The sequence below is a fragment of the Rutidosis leptorrhynchoides genome, chromosome 2 (genome assembly GCF_046630445.1).
Source record: "Rutidosis leptorrhynchoides isolate AG116_Rl617_1_P2 chromosome 2, CSIRO_AGI_Rlap_v1, whole genome shotgun sequence".
NCBI lineage: Eukaryota > Viridiplantae > Streptophyta > Magnoliopsida > Asterales > Asteraceae > Rutidosis > Rutidosis leptorrhynchoides.
This window is the reverse complement of record NC_092334.1, coordinates 567,785,196-567,806,207: the sequence shown is the minus strand read 5'-3', so window position 1 is coordinate 567,806,207 and position 21,012 is coordinate 567,785,196. Positions and strand designations below refer to the sequence as shown.

General features: G+C 33.5%; 1 protein-coding gene and 1 pseudogene across 1 annotated transcript; one reads left to right on the top strand and one right to left on the bottom strand.

Moving 5' to 3' along the window:
- Positions 1 to 11,101: 11,101 nt before the first annotated feature.
- LOC139893170 (uncharacterized) lies at positions 11,102 to 14,714 on the top strand. Its single transcript, XM_071876320.1, has 3 exons — positions 11,102 to 13,839; positions 13,952 to 14,036; positions 14,404 to 14,714. Exon 1 carries the CDS (start codon positions 11,555 to 11,557, stop codon positions 13,370 to 13,372), a length of 1,818 nt encoding a protein of 605 aa, XP_071732421.1. The 5' UTR covers positions 11,102 to 11,554; the 3' UTR covers positions 13,373 to 13,839; positions 13,952 to 14,036; positions 14,404 to 14,714.
- A 2,174-nt stretch (positions 14,715 to 16,888) lies between these two features.
- On the bottom strand, positions 16,889 to 20,969 carry LOC139889791 (putative disease resistance RPP13-like protein 1; annotated as a pseudogene).
- Between the last annotated feature and the right edge of the window lie 43 nt (positions 20,970 to 21,012).

The following is a 21,012-nucleotide window of genomic DNA, read 5'->3' as shown; positions in this document are numbered from 1 at the left end:
TTTGACCCGAATTTGAGTGTATGGGTCACAATTGCCAGGTCTACTTCCTATAATTTCTATTTTCATAATATTAAATTCTATTTTTGTTCTGTTTTATCATGATATATGATAAGGCCCGTACATGCTATGCTTATGTTAGGCTGTCAGTTTGTAGGAATAAAATTGAGATATGAGTGTTGGAATGCTAATACGTACATTAGTTAAAGTTTTGAATTAAACATGAAACTAATATGTTTGCATAGCTGTAATTAATAACTCAAAGCATTAACTGTTAACAAACATACATTTAATTTTCATATGAAATTTTCAGGAGCTTATAAATAATTTCTGTTTTTATTTTAATTTAGATAGGTTAAGGTTATGATAAATTGGTTGTCCTGTCACCCTCTTGCTTACTTTCATTCTGCTATAAATTTTCTGGAAATGCTTGATTCAAAACCTATGCATGAAACAAAGGCCTAACCTAATAAGGTGTTTGTGCATGAAACAAAGGCCTCACCTAATGTACTATACTGCTAAATCAAATAAAAAAAATTAGATGTAAATTGAGTAAACTTTTATAAATATTAATACACATGTGTGATCCATATGTCAGGAAACCTTGACTGAAGAATTATGACGTGCTTTTATTGGAAACTTTTCAAATAGATGTTGACAGTCTCTTCAAAATTATTGGAGAAGCATATGCCGTGCTTTTAGACTCTGTCAAGGTCTGCGTTTTGTAAATTTTTTGCATCCTCTTTTTCTTAATGAAAATTTTAGTTTTTTACACCTCATTATACGTTGCAGAGGTCCAAGTATGATCTTGAAGAGGAAAGGTGGGATGACTCAAATATAAACGTATGCAACAATAGTAGCCAAATATCATCCGACTTTTTCAGTTCTCCGTTTGAGACCAGTAACGTATAAATGTACACTATGAAGGAAGACTTACAAATGGTTTTTGATCTTCAACAAAAACACAGGTTACTGGGCTATTGGCGTTTGTTATTACCTGACTATTCACGTAAGTTTGTTGTTTGGTTTCATATGTGCTTTTTGTTCATTTAAGGGTTTGTCTATTCCGACCCATTCATTAGCAAGATGGCTGAAAGCAGGTATGTTTTAATGTTTATAATTTTCATGTTTTTTTTAATTTAATTTTAATCAATATTTATACATCAAATAAAATTAAATAATTAAAACTTGATTGTTATTTAAGATTTACGGTTATTTACTTTTCAAATCTATGATAATTGTCATGACCCGGAAATTTCCGACCAAATTTAAACTTAATCTTTATATGGGTTCGAGACGATAAACAAAGTCTGTAATATTGAGTCTCAAAATTTTTAAACTATTTTAATGAATTCATTTAACATTTGACCATTTCCAACGACTCACGATACGATTGCTTGTAAATAGATAAGCATATATTTAAATATATGTATATATTTGTATATAATGATATGAAAGAGTATATATTGTACTTATTATAATTAATTTTGTAAAAATAATAATATATAAAAAGTATCTATATATATAAATAAAGTATATATATTTTGTAAGTTCGAAGTTATTTAGTAAACAAAGGTAACGCTCAATTGTCATTCGATTGATAGTAAACGAGTTAAAAAGGAACTTATGTGATTGTAAAATAAACGGTGATCCAAAAATGAGTTTTATAAATTATAGGCTTATTAATAATATATTTAGAAGTTATTTGACAAATTTTAAAACTTTTTATATTTTACTTAGGGTTGGGAGTGAATAATTAATGTAATATTTATTTAATAATTAAGAATCGAATTTTATACCATAATGATAGAAATAAATGAAGATAATTACTGTAAAGATTTGGGATTTTTCTAAGAACTTTTATCCGTCACTAATTAACAACGGAGTACGAAATCCAGTCCGTAAATGGTGACGGCTAATTAAACGCACGTTTAGTTTCTTTAATCATATTATAATGATTATTAAAATTAACATCACTATATGTTTGTTGAAATTCACTTCAACTTTAAGTCTTTATATATACATACATGCACCCGGATGAAGACTAGACAAAAACCAAATTCATGAAAGTTGTAAAGTGAGGTTGATTAATAAGTTTACTACTGTACTAGTTCCTTTTAATTCTTCCACTTATATATATATATATATATATATATATATATATATATATATATATATATATATATATATATATATATATATATATATATTATGTGTGTACACACACGAGACATATTTGCAAACCATCCACTAAGCCTACAACTTCTTTTTCTGCATATTATGATCTAGACTCTATCACAACCCACCTTCCATGTCTTCATCTTCTTTTTATTTCCATCATGAAAGACCACCACAATCGAGTCTATATTACCAATATCCTTGCCTTCGGTCCTTACCCTCACCATTAACCGTCGAGCACCACCACTTAACACACCATCGTGAACCATCAATACAACACCATCACCATGTTGACAACTTACCACCACCATCGACCTTCAGCACGATCTTTCGGCCACCAAATGCACCACAAACCCATCAAAAAGCAACCCAACAAACCACCTCTTGCAACCGGAGGTCACCTCCGCCATTGAATCAATCATCCGCCACCACACCTCTTTTTCTCTCTCTTCTATTGATAACCGGGAACCAACGATCACCACTTCCACCACCATTATCGCCACCATGTTTAACCACCTACAACCACCACCCTATTTTACTCTCTCTCAAACATAAACACCAATCACCACCAAAATAACTACCATCTTCAACCAAAAACCCACGTAAACATTACTGTTACTTGTTTTTTCGGGTTTTAGTATAATATAACGATCAAACTAATAATAACCAAGTAAATATGCTACTATTCTGTGGTTATTTATGACTACATGAACAAGACCAAGACACGATCGACTACCTCTTTCCTACTGTTACTTTTTCGCTTGAAACTCACCATTGTGCAGCTATTATACTTTACTGCTATTCGATGGTGGTGAGTTCGATGAAAAAAAAACAGAAAAGGCAATGATGATGGTGGTCCGATATAGATGTAGATGATAGGGAAGTATCTTGATGATGATGTGAACGAGACGGTGATGATCATGAATGATATATGTGATGATGATGACAATCGATAATATTTAACATAATAATAATTCTGATTATGATTATGAATCGATGATGAAGAAGATACGATTGATAACCTGCGACTTTACCTGTTTTCGGTTTAAATCGACTCACAAAAATAAAAGTTGGGTTTGATCAATTGGTTCTTGGGCTTACTAATTATATTGGGCTGCGTTGAGGACTGTATTCATTTTTTATTTAGTGGACCGTACCAATTTGAGTTATTGGGCTGTGACCCGATTGGGATAAGTGATCGAGAAGAAGAAACTAACAGAGGGTTTGGTTATATAACTTTAAATCGGGAATAATATAGAAAAACATAAGAAGAACAATGGTTAGGAGTGTTGAGTGTTAAGCGAGAGGTCATGGGTTCGATCCCGGGCTATGACATATTTTTTTAGGAAAAGAAGGAGAAGAAATAGGGAAACAGAATATTATCTGGTTAGCGGGACGTCGCGGGTTCAAACCCGAACTTGAGCTTTTTTTTAAGAGCTACTTCTTTGAGGTAGTTTACTTATCACTTAATAATATTATTATTATTACTTATTATTATTATTATATTATTATTATTGTTATTATAAATTATTATTATTGTTATTATAAATTATTATTATTATTATTATTATATGTTATTATAAATATTACAAATATAAATATTAGAATCATTATTATTAATAGTAAAATCATTATTTTTATAGTTACTATTATTAGTATTCATTATTATTAAAATTAACTTTTTTATTAAAAGTATCATTTTTATTTAAGTTATCATCTTTATCATTAATATTACAAGTATCATTTTTAACTCTATTATCATTATTATTATTTTTATCATTACTAATATTATTTTAATATTATTATAATTTTAACAAACAAACGATATATATATATATATATATATATATATATATATATATATATATATATATATATATATACACACACACACACACACACACACAAAGATATATTTAATACACATAACATAAAAAAAGTAATATTTTTATTTATTTTAAATATATAAAAAGAATATATGAAACATATAGGTTATTAATATAAAAATGATATAACTAATAAATTTATATATATATATATATATATATATATATATATATATATATATATATATATATATATATGTATATATATATATATATATGTATATATATGTATATATATATATATATATATATATATATATATATATATATATATATATATATATATATATATATGTATATATATATATATAAATTTGTACGATTAGTGTTACTATATATATATAAATGATATAGGCTCGTGAATCCGAGGCCAACTCTGCACTTGTTCAGTGCAGTCGTATGCATATTTTTACTACAAAATATCGTATAGTGAGTTTCATTTGCTCTCTTTTTAATTGCTTTTGCAATATATATTTTTGGGCTGAGAATACATGCGCTGCTTCTATGTTTGACGAAATAGACACAAGTACTTAAAATATATTCTACGTTGAGTTGTACCACCTTGCATATCTTCCCTAATAGCTTGGTAATTAATATTTACATGTTGGAAGAACATGTAAGCGCGAATCCTATTGATAGATCTATCGGGTTTGACCACCCCAACCGGGCTAGTCGCTCTAGTATCGTAAACGGTTGCATAGTACTTCGTTTTTACTACACTTGGTCCAGTGTAGCGAGATTTCATAATAAAGGGAATATGCCACATTAATTGTTAAGTATGGTTACCGAAGCGCTCAACAACTTATAGAATACTTTTATACACTTGCGAGTGTACATATATATAAACTGAAATCTTGTGGTCTATTAAAAGATTGAAATAACTGTTATGATAAACCTATGAACTCACCAACCTTTTGGTTGACACTTTTAAGCATGTTTATTCTCAGGTATGAATTAAGTCTTTCGCTGTGTATTTGCTCAATCGAAGGATATTACATGGAGTCATTCATGGCATATTTAGGTCAGCACCTCGCAATGAGACCAGATGTTGATGACTTCGTCCAGGTGGATTAGGACGGGTCGTCACAATAATGTTGTTACTTTTCAAAACTAACAATATTACCAAGAAGGATATCCGAAATATTAGGGATAACTTTTGTTTAAATTCCAATCCTTGAATGTATTTAAGTTGGTTCTTTTGGCTTGGCAAGCTTTGTCTATTAATTGAGACCTTGATGATAGCCTTTTGCAGCGAACACCTGAAGGCGGATATAAAGATGGAATTAAAGATATTCTACCTCCAGACGCGAGCAAGTATTTGATATATGAGGTTAGTGATGGGAAAGTAGTGAGTTTACTCATTCTCTTATAATTTTGTTTATTATTATTATGACTTCTAATTTCACTATATAATTTGCTTGCTGCCTCAGGTTATGCTTATGTTATAAATGGGAGCGAATAAAACATTTTTACTTGTAATTGATTTTTATACGATCCTTTTGAAGGTCAATCGAGCTTTGCTCATACAGATTCAAAGTATTATTCTCAATTTTGGTATCACGGAGCAAGTCGAGGAAACTTGGTGACAATCGAGCTTTGCTCATACCTAACTTGCTGAATAATGATATTTAAGTAGTTGATCCTTATTTATTTTTTAGTCTTTATATACTATTACTTAAAACCTATTGTTTTAAATATTATTATCCATATTTATTGTTTCATATGTAACATATTCAAGCGTCTAAAATTCATCGTTTAGTTTACAACAAATCATGTTTATATCAATTCGTAACTTTATGTTGTGTAATCAATATATGTATAAAATATAGTCTATCAAAGTTTTACTAATGTGTGTTGTTTATAAAAACATATTTTACTAATTAACCACAAAAGTACTTTTGCCACTTTTTCTACAATATCGTTATTTCATATATAAAAACCAAAAAAGTTTACGGATTAATCCCCGTGCGTACTATACCTAGAATTTGCACACATTCTTCCCTAGACCCTCATCTCTTTCGTCGCCCTTTTTACTGTTCCAACACAATCGCCGGTCGTTCTTTTTCATTTATTTTCTTTTAGCGTTCTTTATTTGATTTTTTACCAAATTAGGGCTTTCTTTTCCCTTTTTCTTTTCAGTCCTTATCGTTTTTTCTTTTTTTATCAGGTTTTCTTTTTAATTTTATTGAGTTAAGTTATACAAGAGTAGGGTTTTTTCTTCTTCTGATGTAAAAGTTCTTCAGACAGTAGGGTTTTTTGTTTTTTGTTTTGTCGGAATTAGGGTTTTTTTTCCCTCGGTACTGTTTCTTGAATTTTAGGAATTTATGTTTGATTTTGTAAGATGATTAACACTTAACTCATTCGCTGCTTGTATGATCTCAACCCAATCTCCGATGGTTTAATCAAGAAGCCTTTCCTCTGATTTTGTTACGAAGTTATGAGTTTCTTTTTTCAGTTGTTATTTATTCAAAAATTAGGGCTTATTCTTTTAAAGGTCCTATACGAATTTAGGGTTTCTTCTATATCAAGGTATTATTTTGTTTTTGTTTAGTTCCTATTCAAAAGTTTTTTATCCTCTTGATTAAAATTATAAAAAACTGGAGCTTTTTCTTTTGATTTTGTCGAAATTTGATTTTTCTTTTGATGCTGTTTGTTTTAAATTGTAGGAATTTATAAATGATTTTGTCAAGATGATTAGACACTTTTCCGATGTGCACACACTCTCCCCTCATTCGCTGCAGGTCTATCCTTTTCTTTTCTTTAATTTTCGTCATAGTCTCCTTTATTTGATGTTCTTAAGACCTACGAATTTAGGGGTTTTTCTTCTGATTCTGTAATTTCTTAAAATTATAAATTTTGGTTGTTTTTGAGAAATTGATTATGCTTTGCCAAATTTACGTTGGGAAGTTTAAATTGATACCTAAATGGTAAATGTAGAGAAACAGAGTGGAGTGGGCCCTGATTAGAAGCTTCTGTCTGCAAGCATAATAATAAGAACCAAGAGGCTAATAAGGTAAATTTCAAGTAGACCTGGCAATTGTGACCTATACACTCAATTTCGGGTCAAATGGGTCAAGATTTCAGGTCAATGGGTCTTGAGAAAAATTAAGCCTAACAATGTAAATCAAAACTTAAAAAAAAAAAAAAAATTCCAAATGAGTTTATCTCCAACCTATTGAGTCATATAAAAAATATGAAGCAACGGGTCTAATGGGTATCGATACTCAAAGATCAATAAATAGAAATGGGTCTAATGGGTTTTGTGAATGGGTCAAATGGGTCATGCACAAAAAGTTCCATCAGTCAAAAATTTATGAAAGCATTCATGGTTATATCATTTATTATGTATATTAAGAGTGCTCCCAATGGAGGAACTTCTCCATGTTTAGTCCTGGGTGCCACATCAGCGCCACATCAACACTTCTTTCTCAGGATTAAACTCAGGACTAAACACTCCCAACTATGACACTCCTTCCTTCCATTAATTAATTAAATGTACAAGTTTATAAGCAAAAAGTACCACATAAATATAAACCCCTTCCGTCCTGAAAAATTCCAGAAAAGCACGAAGTGGAAGACGATTTGCAAGGCGGCACTCTGGGCGGAATGGTGGGCGAGTTTCTGCCATCAAGGTCCAGCTGGACTGAACTGTGGGCAGAGGTCAAGATTTGACCATTAGGAGCAGCCTAATAGTTCTTATTTATATATTATATATAGATAATAACTAAAATAATGTAATAAATGTAAAAAAAGCGATGTAATCAATTTGACCTATTTGACCCAACTGACCTATGACCCGTTTCGACCCGTTACTCAAACCGACCCAACCTGACCCATTTTGACCCGTTTAAAAATTTGACCCGTTTGACCTATGACCCATTTCAATACAAAACCATTTTTACCCGTTACCCAAACCGACCCAACCTGACCCGTTTGGCAGGTATAATTTCAAGCCATGGTGACAGGGTGATATAGTTTCAATATCTAGTTGTAAGCGTTTGTAATGCTCACTAAATCCTAAATTTATTTTCTTATTCTTTTTCAGTAATCCAGATTGGTAGAAACAGTTCATGATTTACAGATTTGGATGACAAGAAGCCTATTTGTGACCTGAAAACCTAGTAAGTAAATTCGTGCATTCTGCCTTTTACCTAATTGTTTTTATTATCTCCTTTGGCATTTTGTTTATTCTAAAAAGAATTATATAGTGCACACGACATCGATGCTTATATAGCATAAACAGAGGGTTGGAAATATGCCAGGTTTAAAGGTTGGTAAGGAACTAGTGGTTTGAATATTAAACTGTAAATAATATTTTCATGTATTCTTTTTAGTATTCAAATGTGAACCCAAATTAGTAATATGAAAGTGCTGACACATGGTGGTCACTTTATACATACATGCTCTGATAAATAATCATCTTGACTAAAATAAGTTTTGAATTTATTTGTACCTTGAAAACATTCCGGAATCTAGGATATTGATGTTATGATATGAATGATGTAAATCAGCACTTTCATATTATGAAGTAAGTTAGGTTGATTTTGAACCTTTGTTAAAAAAAGAATGTTGTAAATATGTTAGTGTGAAGAGGGAACAAGGAGCTAGTTAAGTTGAATTTACGATACGAAGGATGTTAAATTAGGAGGTAGTGAGCTGGACAGGGGTGAACTCTATACAACATTAGGACTTGCTGATTTATGGTTTATGTATAACATGATTGTAAAAATATAATTATGAATAACAACGTTAGGACTTTCTGATTTATGGTTTATGGACAGGGGTGAACTCTATACAACGTTAGTTATTGTTAGGGTAATCATGAAAGCCCAAAGTCAAGACCAATATTGCAGTCCATTTGTAATTAAAGGAGCCCAAGTAGCCAGCCCAATCAAGTGGAAAATTATTATGAACGTGCAGATGTATTTGGTCAATACTGGATCAATATGTTAGCTTAAAGTTAGGAGTATGTATATATTAAATTCGTAGGTAACTTGAAAAAATGGGTGTGATATTAACCAAATAATAAGGTCAAATGGCAGTGTTTGATTCCTATTCTTTAGCATGTACATGGGATAGTGGGTGAGTGGTCCCATCTTTTAGGTAGAAGTATGGGTCACGTTTGTTTTGTATAGGCGATTTATAGTCCCATTAGTTTATTGATAAAATGCAGAGAATTGGAAGCAATGTAGTCCTTTTCTTATTTTGTTTTTATTTAAGTAATGAATAGCAGTAGCAGTTTTGTAAGGCATTTGATCCAACAGTAATGGGGTAAGAAATTATCTAGAATTGGTGAAGGTTGAAGTTTTTGTAGTAAATTTAAGAGAATAAAACATTATATAGGGTCATCATGAAGAGGGAAACACTTTTTTTGGAGGGAAGTGGGGCGATTTAATTTTTTTTCGTTTTTTTTAATCTTTTTTTTAAACATTAAGATCACATTAAAAAATGAACATTTAGAAAATACACCTTGTGATGAATGTTATTATTTTGGAGGGAAATCGCTCGAAGAAATAATTTCATCATGAGTAATGTTTTTATTAGAGTTTATTTGCATCGTTTTGTTTTCATCTCGTGTAAAGTGTTTTTTTTCGAAATTTAGCTCGATTTAGAGTTGAGGCTTTAGGGTTTAGTGTTTCTTTTTCGAAATTTATTTCTTCGACCGTTTTCCCGCTAAAATAATAACATTTATTACAAAGTGTCTTTTTGTAAATATTCATATTTTCATGTGATCTTAATGCTTGAAAAAAAAATTAAAAAAAAAAACGAAAAAAAATTACTTCCCACCACTTTCCCAAAAAAGTGCTTTCTTCTTAATTAAAACACTATATATATAGTGGGAGTACTTTTTAGACCTGTCAATTGTGACCCATACACTCAAATTCGGGTCAAATGGGGCTTTCGAGTCAGTTGGGTCTTGAGAAAAATTAAGCCTAACAATGTAAATCAAAACTTAAAAAGATCCAAATGAGTTTCTCTCCAACCTATTGAGTCCTATAAATAAATGAAGGAACAGGTCTGATGGGTATCAATACTCAAAGATCAATAAATAGAAATGGGTCTAATGGGTTTTGTGAATGGGTCAAATGGGTCGAGTACAAAAAGTTTCATCGGTCAAAAATTTATGAAAGCATTCATGTTTATATCATTTATTATGTATATTAATAGTTCTTATGTATATATAATAAATAATAATAACTAAAATAATGTAATAAATGTAAAAAAAGCGATGTAACCCATTTGACCCAACTGACCTGTGACCCGTTTCAACCAGTTACCCATACCGACCCAACCTGACCCATTTTGACCCGGTTAAAAAATTGACCTGTTTGACCCATGACCCATTTCAACCCAAAACCTTTTTGACCTGTTACTCAAACCGGCCCAACCTGACCCGTTTTCCATGCATAGTACTTTTTATCAGCAGATGATAAGATATAGAATGTTAGCTTTCTCGTATTGTAATAAAGAATTGTGATGTGATGGTTAACAGGATTCGAGACATGATGTCAATGATATTGGTAAAAGTAGAGAGTTAGATATGGTGAATAAAGAATAAAGATTAGAGCAACAAATATGACCCTGCTGCTCACCACTAATAAGTTGCTTACTTATCATTAAATTCGATAAAGATTGCTATAGTAAAAGAGTAAGTAAACAATAAGGTGTGATGAATTAAAGTAGGATTGTTTAAACTAATATGAAGAGTTAAACTTACTGTATAGAATAAGAAAATGAATAAAAAGTGTAAAAACGGTAAGAAATTAGGTAAGAATAAATCATAAGAAGATGTCATGTATATACTGATAGAAATTTAACCTAGACAAGTGAATGCTTTCATAAGTTAAGAAACTAAGTGAAGCAAGTTAAGAGTCTAAGATATGTTAATGGAGTTTGTAGTTGAGTTGGAGGGGGTGAAACAAGTTTTGGGATGGATTTTATTAAGTGGAAAAAGGAGGGACAAAAGTTGTAAACTCTTAGGGGTTTAAATTGCAATGGTAGACTTGTGGTTTATGTTCAGTTATTTGTGTACCTGATAGAGAACATATCACTACATTCTTTATCTAACCCTATTTACATTTATTACCAGCCCACGAATGGATCACCCAAGCCCAACATTTGCAAAGGCTATTATATGAGGAATATGAGGAATGAGAAGAAGATCAAGATGAAGGGTCAGGATCATTTGAGTTGTTATTCTGTTTGAGTCTAGCATTATAAATGGATGAGTCATTGTGAGAGAAAGGAGGCATGAATTATGTATGTGTGTGGCTCTTTGAGCTTAGGCAGAGTGTTTTCCAATACTTGGATTCCTCTGATTTTATTCCTATTGTATTTCTGTATTTCATCATCATTAGTAAACAAATCTTCCATTTACATCTTCTTTACATTATCTGTTCTATTGCATCAGTTCTACATCCTTATTACTATTACATTCACAAATTACTATTGTTCTTCTTGTTTGTTGCTCCTGCTATATCAGATATCTATCAATGGTTCCATTGCCGCTTGCCCTATCCTCTCCAACAATGGTGAATTCCGATGAAGATTTCATAATGACCCGGTTAGAAGAACAAGTTGATGCACATGATAAAAAATTGGAGTTACTTTCAAACCAAATATCAGATCTAACTTCTACAGTCACTTCCATGAAAGAAAAGCTTGGTGGTTTGGTTCAAACCATGATTGGTAATGCAATTCAGAAGCAGCACATCACCAATTGCAACACATTTTCATCACCAAGCTCATCTGAATCTTCACCAGTTTTCTCCTCAGCTTTATCATCACAGCTAAACCCAGAAAAACAACCACCAATCACCACCCAATTGCAATCCAGAATCACTTCATATATTGGGAATTCAACACCACCTCCAGATTCGTTCTCTTCAACTTCACTATTACAACAAAACACCATCGCTACTGAGAATATTGAGGAATATATCGACGAATTTAAGGTTTCATGTGCCCTAATTTCTGACCTATCTGCTGATCAAGCAATTGAAATCTTTATAAGTGGATTACATGAAAATATTAGCAATTGGTTACGACTATTGAATCCGGAGACTTGTGATCGAGCGATGGATCTTGCACGCCACGTTGTCATAGCAATCGGTCATGGAGGAAAACCAATTTCCGGGATAAAGTCCGTTCTAGGATCGAATCCGTATTATCAAAGCTTAGATAATCTGGGTAACCCTAATTCGAAAGGCACACACGCCATGGGCTCAGATGGTTATTTTTCAGATTCTAGTGGAAGGCCCAATTTTTGCAATGAAATATCAAGCCCAACTTTGAGCCCATTGCTTCAATCAGGTAAGCCACAATCTCAATTAGGCCATCACCCACGCACTGTCCAAGCCCAGCTAAATCATTATTTTTCTAGCACGCCTGTTAACCCTACCTTCACCTCAATTCCTGATTTGAACAAAACCGATGGGGATGAATCAACCAAAAAAGGAGAAACCTGCTCAATTAAATCTGAAGGAGTTCAAGGTGATCTCACGCAACTCCACAAAATTCATTCACCACTCTTGAATCACACTTCACTCAAGAATTGTTTAGAAGGAAACCTCCCTCAGCCCTCTTCAAAGCTAAAATCTAACATAATGGTAAGTCAAAGCACTTTCTCAAGCCTAAATGAATTTATCAAAGAAAAAGAGACCACAATTCCTGTCGTTAGAGAATCTGAGCTTCACGGTTCTGCTTTCTTTTCAAAGATAGATTTTAAATTGGGGTTTTATCAAGTGGGGATTCACAAATCAAATGTGAACAAGACAACCTTTGTTACTACTGGTGGACAACACGAGTTCTTTATTGAGCCTTGTGTTTTGACAAATACACATGTTTTGCTTCTCAAATGGGCTGTTGACACCACTGCTAAAATCAACTATCTCCCTGGCATGTACACTGATTTATTTGATCTTACCATGGGTAGTTGTTTAACACCTTATACATTCTTGCAAGATGAAAAACAAACTCGACAATGGCTTATCGCGTGGAAATCTGATTTAGGGAAGGCACCACTTGCGCAAACTCCAATAACATTCTCGTTTGTTTCTATCATTTTACTATATGTCAGTACATGTTGGCAAGAGACTTCAGGCTTGAGGACAAGCCTGATTTTCATGACGTCGGTATTGATAGAGAACATATCACTACATTCTTTATCTAACCCTATTTACATTCATTACCAGCCCACGAATGGATCACCCAAGCCCAACATTTGCAAAGGCTATTATATGAGGAATATGAGGAATGAGAAGAAGATCAAGATGAAGGGTCAGGATCATTTGAGTTGTTATTCTGTTTGAGTCTAGCATTATAAATGGATGAGTCATTGTGAGAGAAAGGAGGCATGAATTAAGTATGTGTGTGGCTCTTTGAGCTTAGGCAGAGTGTTTTCCAATACTTGGGTTCCTCTGATTTTATTCCTATTGTATTTCTGTATTTCATCATCATTAGTAAACAAATCTTCCATTTACATCTTCTTTACACTATCTGTTCTATTGCATCAGTTCTAGATCCTTATTACTATTACATTCACAAATTACTATTGTTCTTCTTGTTTGTTGCTCCTGCTATATCAGATATCTATCAGTACCCTAACTGTTAACTTCTTGCATTTCATCATTTTTCCTTCCTTTTTATTAGTTTTATTATTATTATATAGTCTGATCGTAAATTACAACTTCTTTTGCTTTTCCTCGAATGTACACAAAGTGTGGTTGTTTTCCAGACTTCATTTGTGCTCGGTCGTCTGCAACTAGTTGATTTTTGGGTATGTTACATGCTCTCTGTTGGATTTATTTATTGGTTACCTTTTACATTTCTATTCGTTTTTATTTAAGTTGTTTGAATTTGTTTAATTTTCTTTTTCCTGTTCCTTGCAGTTACGGGTGCTCCCTATTTTCTTTGTATGCATAGTTTCACAGGCAGTCTTCTTTGGAAACAGAATAACTTAATCGTTTCGGCCAGGTAATATATATGATCACTGCAAGTTTAGATTATTTTTTTAATCTGCACATTTTTCTAGTGTAGTTGATCATATAACTTCTAATATATGAACATCAGAACATAGGTGGTTTATATTCTGTCAATGGTGGAGTCTGCTTATAATTATTTTGAATTGATTTTATTTAATTTACCCTTAATTTGTGGTTTGTTTTCTTTTATTATAGTGAGGGTTTGGTTAATTTTGTGCTATATTATGTATCAAGTAACGATTAATAATCGTTTATTATTTTTAGTTTGCTGAACTGATTTTGTATGTCTAAAATGTGTAAAATTTTGATGTTTTTTTTCTTTTCTTCATTTGTATGTATTATGCATGCTCAAGAAACAGGAGTTTTCTCGACAAGCAGCGTGTGTTTCAAAAAAAGAGAAGTAAACGGCTAGGTTTTGATTTGTTCAGTTATTTGTGTACTTGTGTCGAGTGCTATTGTAAGATAGTGATTGATTTCACTTCATGTTTCTTTAAATTTCCAAATATATATTTTAGTGTATCTGTGAAATTTGAAATCTTGTAATATCTGTGTCTGTATTATGACTTGTTTTAGTATATTTGAAGATGTAGAATCTGAAAGGTGTTGTTAGCGTCATTTATGTGCATCCGACCACCTTGTAAGGGCTGAAAGTGCCAAACCTGCAATAATCCCAGAGTCATCAACTCGAGGTATGTTTTACATTTACACTATGCGGTGTATAGTAAATAGTAAATAGTAAATAGTAAATAATTCATATGCCAAAGGGTACGTTTTCCGGTGGGTGCCTTGAAAATTTAAATACTTTTATATCAAATGCGAAAACTTTTTTCTTGCACATAATCAGGAAAAGCGAGTTATAACTTATCGGTAACAAACTTGTGAATTATCATTAAGCTGTATTATCACATTAGTAAGCGAGTTATAACTTATTGGTAACAAACTTGTGAATTATCATTAAGCTTTATTATCACATTAGTCTGATGGAGTTCCAAAAGGCCTCATTTTTTGTAATTAACGTGGATATAAAATGTGCGGATTTTTTTGTTTATATAGCTTAGCTTTGTATATAATTCAGGGGGAAATGTCTTTTTAAATAACTAGAAGTGGAGTTTAGTTAGTATTAAAAAACTTTTTCATTTAACCATCTTTCTTGAACTTGGGTGTTGTTTGTAAATAGATGTGATGAAAATAAATAAAGAAAACACGAGATTTATTGTTATTGGGGGATATATTAACGAATCTTCTTAATTCATTCCACAATCCTCTGAGATTTTCAATAATATATCTCCAAAATCGATGGAGAGCTCTGTCCTCATTAAGAGCTACTTAAGAATGAGATCACTAAGATCACAACAAGAATCACTAACATCACTTGTTCTCACTAAGATTACAAAGAATCACTAAGATCACTTGTTTTCACTAAAAGATACACTCCAAATTATACCTTTCGCTTTTAGCAAGACTTCGTCCAAAATGTACCCATTAAGAGTTTTGGCATCAGCTCTGGTCACAATTTTTCTCAAATTTTACTAGTTAATAAACATTTTTGATAAGTGAAAACCAGTAAAAGCATCTATTCTACACATCAAGAGCTATATTAACATATTGTTTGATAAACAATAATAAATCAATCCAGTGGGAAAAATACTACAAGTACTAAATATGGCCACATAACATATTGCTCAAATTATAAGTATGCACAAATTATCACCAATAACAAACTCATGCTCATTAAGCAACCAAATTAACAATAATCTAATCAACATGAATTTCCAACACTGATAGATTCAAATGTATCCCACCATGACTTTTCCAATTTTTCAGTTCCAAACTTCAACAGCAATTATCATTTAAAGTTTCAAATAAAGCTGTATACAGTATAACAAATACATCATAACTGAATATTTACAATAATACCATTACCAGTTTCATGATATAGATGATGGTCCAGGACCAGACTCATATCACAACAGCTTATTCAGAATCAGTTACAACATCAGATTCGTGGTCACTACAAATAGTCTTCTCTTCACTATCCCAATCTGACAGGTCAACTTCTGTGTTTGACTGACGTGCGTTTGCAGCAGCACGAGTTATTGCAATGGCCTCACCATCTGCTGCTGACACCTCAACCAAGTATTCAGCTCCTTTGCTTGGTGTCCTGCATGTTAACCATAATAGCACGAGTCAATCAAAGGTGGAAAATTAGAAGTGTTTGAGTAAGGTCAAAGCAGGTTTGGTTGGACTGGCCTGGGTCCAGCCGCCCTATTGTTTAACTGTTTACTTAAGTAATTGACATAAGTTTTTGCCTAGTGAATATTTTTAGAAAACATTGAGAATTATTCCTCAGATTATATACAAAGTAGGAGACTAGAAAGTATAAAGAGAGACATGAAGATAAAGTGAGAATCATGTGATATGATCAAAGAAGCAGATAAATCAACGATGGAATATCGGAAATCATTATGTGTTTAGAAATCTTGAAAACGAGAAAAAAATGCCAGTGTATATGGACTTACAACTGAAGTAATTCAAAGTTTCTGCAAAAAAAAAAAAAAAAAAAAAAAAAAAAAAAAATAAAGAAAAGATTGATTACGTATAATGAATTGGTGATTGACTACATGCATATAATGAAATGGTGGGTCAAAAGTAAACAAATCTTACCTGACACACTCGATGAATCGTCCAGCATGCGTCTACCTCTTCATACTTTCGAAGATTTTAGGTGACGGGAATGTCACACTGGTACTACTAAAAACCAAACCCACATTATTCATCCCGTATGTCGATTTTGGGGATATGGGAGATTAGGGGCATGTACTTGTAGGATTCTTTACTACTACCACTACTACCACTACTTTTGATATACCTTTTTTTCTGCTTCGGGCAACCAATGATTTTCAAACTGAGAAGTGAACTCAACTGCATTTTCGGTAGATCTTTCATCTTTGGGCAGTTGCGAATTTCAAGATGTTGGAGGGAGGTGAGGTGTTGCTGTCCCTTTGAAATTGTTTCCAATTCCTTCAAAAATCTTATATCGAGAGAAGTAAGAGATGATGGAAGTAAGAGATGTTTCATCTTTGGGCATTTATGAATTTCAAGATATTGGAGGGATGTGAGGTGTTGCAGTCCCTTTGATATTGTTTCCATTTCCTTCAAATCTTCTATATTGAGAGAGGTGAGAGACGATGGAAGAAGACAATACAAATGGTCATCACTAATAATAATACTCGCATCATCCTCATTTCCTGACGATCCCCCACCATACAACTCCAGGTCAACAAGTGAGGGTGGGAATTCCTGTGGGCCCCACTCTGATATCGGCTTCTTCAACGCACCTATTGTTAATTCTTTCAATTTAGGAGGCCAAAGCCCACCAGGAAATGAACCACCCAAACTTGGACACTTGTAAATTGTAAGATGTGTTAAGAAGATGAGTTTCGGCAGTTGTAAATCAGGTATTGACTCTAGACTTTCACAATCAACTATAGCTAAACTGGTGATATGAAGGAAGCAATTCAATTCAACGATGAATTTCAGATGTGGAAAATCTCTAATATATAGAGATTCAAGCGATGGCATCCCTATATTGTTGTTGTTGTTGTTGTTGATAAGCATCTGAGTCTTGTCTCCTCCTCCTTCATATCCTCCTCCCAATTCATTTTTCATTACTTTCTTACATCCCTTAATCTCAAGTGACTTGAGTTTCTGCCCTCCTCCAGATGAGAAAGACACATCTCTAATTGAATCACATTCCCAAATAGTTAAATTCTCAATGTTGTTTGGACAACTACAACGCTCAATACTCTTACAATTATGTATATGCAAGTTTCTAAGAGATGCTAAGTGATTGCTTCCACTCTTGTCATCATCATCCTCCTCCTCCTCCCCTCTCTCACCAAGACTTATCAAATCATCACAATTATCTACTTCCAACTCCCTTAAACTCGCAAGAACCACGCTTGCCTTTGCTTCTGATTCCCACAAGTATCATATCCCATCACATGACCTGATGATTACCTTTTCAAGTTCCCTCAGATGATCTCCAAAACTTCTCAAGAACACCTCATCAGTAAGACCTGAAATACGATCTAGGTTTAACTCTGTGACCGATGAAGCTGCACGAACCAAACTTGTCAACACATTGTAATGACACTCCGTTATTTTAAGATGTCTCAGTGAAGGCAGTGCACCGATTGACACTTCGACCAGATTTGGACATTCTTCTATTTCAAGACGTCTCAGTGAAGGCAGTGCTTCGATTGATACTTCGACCAGATTTGGACACTTTTTAATAACAAGCTTCTCAAGGCACGGAAACACATCTCCGCCACAATTGGTTGACCACAACTTCCACCCCTCCATATTTTTGAAGCTTAGAATTTTAAGTGACGGGAATGACACTACACCAGTATTATTACCAGTAAACTCCAAACCCACATTATTCACCCATCCATACCTTCAATAAACAACTTCTCGAGTGACGGTAGTTGCCCTAGTGGAGGTAAACATGTACAATTTTTACAACCATGTAACGATACCTCTGACAACTTATTAAAATTGGGATCCACAACCCAATTTGGAAGCTCCATTCCTCTATATGACACTATTTTAAGCTGTTTTAGAGTACCACTATGAGGCTTCAACCCATCTAATACATCCTTATCATGAAAATCTATTCGAGAATCATCGACCACATCACTCCATATCAACTCTAACTCGCTAAGCCTCTTCTGCGAAAAGTTTGCCTCTCGTGCATCAGTAGCATTTGTCACTTTCTCCAACCCTTCAATACAGACATCCCCGCACAGGTTCTTCAATTCATTTTGCTCCCTAATTCCAAATCTGTTTTCACCTCCAATAATTATTTTGGACAATGTTTGGAGGTTTTTTAACTCACCGATCCCTAAGGGCATCTTATTCAATTTCAAAGAGCTAGTTTTTCTGATGTCAAAATGCCGCAGATTTTTAAGCATTGAGAAGTCGTTGGGCAACTTAACTAATTTCCAACAGCCAAACAGGATCAATGTTTGTAAATTATAGAGGTTGCAGACACTTTCTGGTAGTTGTGTGATTATAGTATATGATAAATTAAGATACCTCAAGTGCCTCAAGCTACCAATAGTATTTGGTATCTCACTTATCTTGAAGTTACTTAAATTGAGAACCCTTAACAATGGCAGCATTAGGAAAATGTCAACCAGAATCTTGTTAGATAAGTAGAAAGGTTTCCAACAATGTATCACCCCAACAGACATTGCCAAGATTGTTCTTAGACTTCTGGCACTTTTGAATGCCTTGAACTTATCATAGACTTCATATTCCTCACGAACAAATGACATGTGTCGACACTTTTCCAACGCTGCACTCCCTCTATCCTTCTCCGTCCCATTATCTAACCTAACAAAAAAGTCACCAGCAATTGATGTCGCCAAGTCATTCATCAAGTCATGCATCACAAACAACGATTTTTCGTTTGGTGCATGCTGAAAAAACGACCTTGACAACATCTCATCAAAACATTGATGACCAAAGTGTTCTTCTGTTTCAACAGTTGAATGGTGTAAAAACCCTTCTGCCATCCACAATAGAACTCCCTCCCTCTTATTGAACACATAGTCCTTGGGATAGAAGGAGCAATATGCGAACAACCGCTTCAAACACGCAGAAAGATCATAGTAACTTAGTCTAAGGGCAGCAACAACATCATTTTCTAGTGTCCATATATCACTATTCAACACTTTCTTCCAGTATTCTTCTTCATTTTCAGAGGAGGTCCTCAATAACCTCCCAAGTGCTATCAAAGCCAAAGGTAATCGGCCACATTTTTCCACGATACCTTCACCATGCAGTTTCAGAGTGGGATGTGATTCAAAATTAGGTAAACCCAAAGCATTTTGAGCAAATAAAGTTATAGCATCATCATGTGACAGGCTTTCTAGTTGACCTGCATTATCACTATAGCCTAGCTTGTTGATCAATAGGGTCTTCCGCGTTGTCATGATGATTTTACTTCTGGGAGCACATTTACGAAATGGAGCAACTAAGGTTTCCCAATGCTTATAACTTTCACTCCATACATCATCCAACACTATCAGAAAACGTTTTCCCGTAACTTGATTTTCAAGAGCTACTTGAAGTAGATTAAGATCTCGAAAATCCTTGTTTTCTCCGCCCATATTTTGATAGATAATAGCGTTTATACGAGTGATATCAAACTCATCCGAAACACAAACCCACGCCTTGAGTTCAAAGTTCTCCTTCACTTGTTTGTCATTATACAAAAGTTTGGCCAGAGTAGTTTTACCAACCCCACCCATACCAACTATCGGAATAACGCTAAAGCTTTTATTGCCAGGTTCAACCGTCAGTAATTGTTGGAGTAATTCTCCCTTTTTCACATCACGTCCAACGATAGTAGACACATCTATTATTGAGGTGGTTTCTATTCTTGTATTTCTATTTTTTGGACTAGCAACTTTCGGAATCAAACCAAGACTAGTTTTTTCGGTTTCTAGATCTTTCAATTCTTTGTAAATCTGATCTAACTTGTTACCCATACGAGTACTTAGTGAGAAATTTGTTAACCAAGATGGGAATTTTACCTTGCTGGTGCTGCCAACAGATTTGTCGTTGAACTCACGGTGCATAGCCTCAGTTGCTAAACCATCGAGTACATCCTCCATATCATAAGCCACATGTTGGAGCCTGTTCAACCATCGTTTAACTTCATTATCATTTATTTCCTTCTCTGAAGCATCATTAAGTAAATCTTTGATCTCGGAGAATTTTGTCTCAAATTTCTTGAGCTCGGATTGAATTCCCCGAGAGCGACCAATTTTCTTCACAGCTTCAGAGGTTAACTTTTCAAGAACAAATTTGAGTGGCTCAGAAACCAAAGCGTCAGCCATTGTTAATTGGGTAATATAGAGAGAGTAGAGATTACAGTAGTTAGATAGATGAAATGG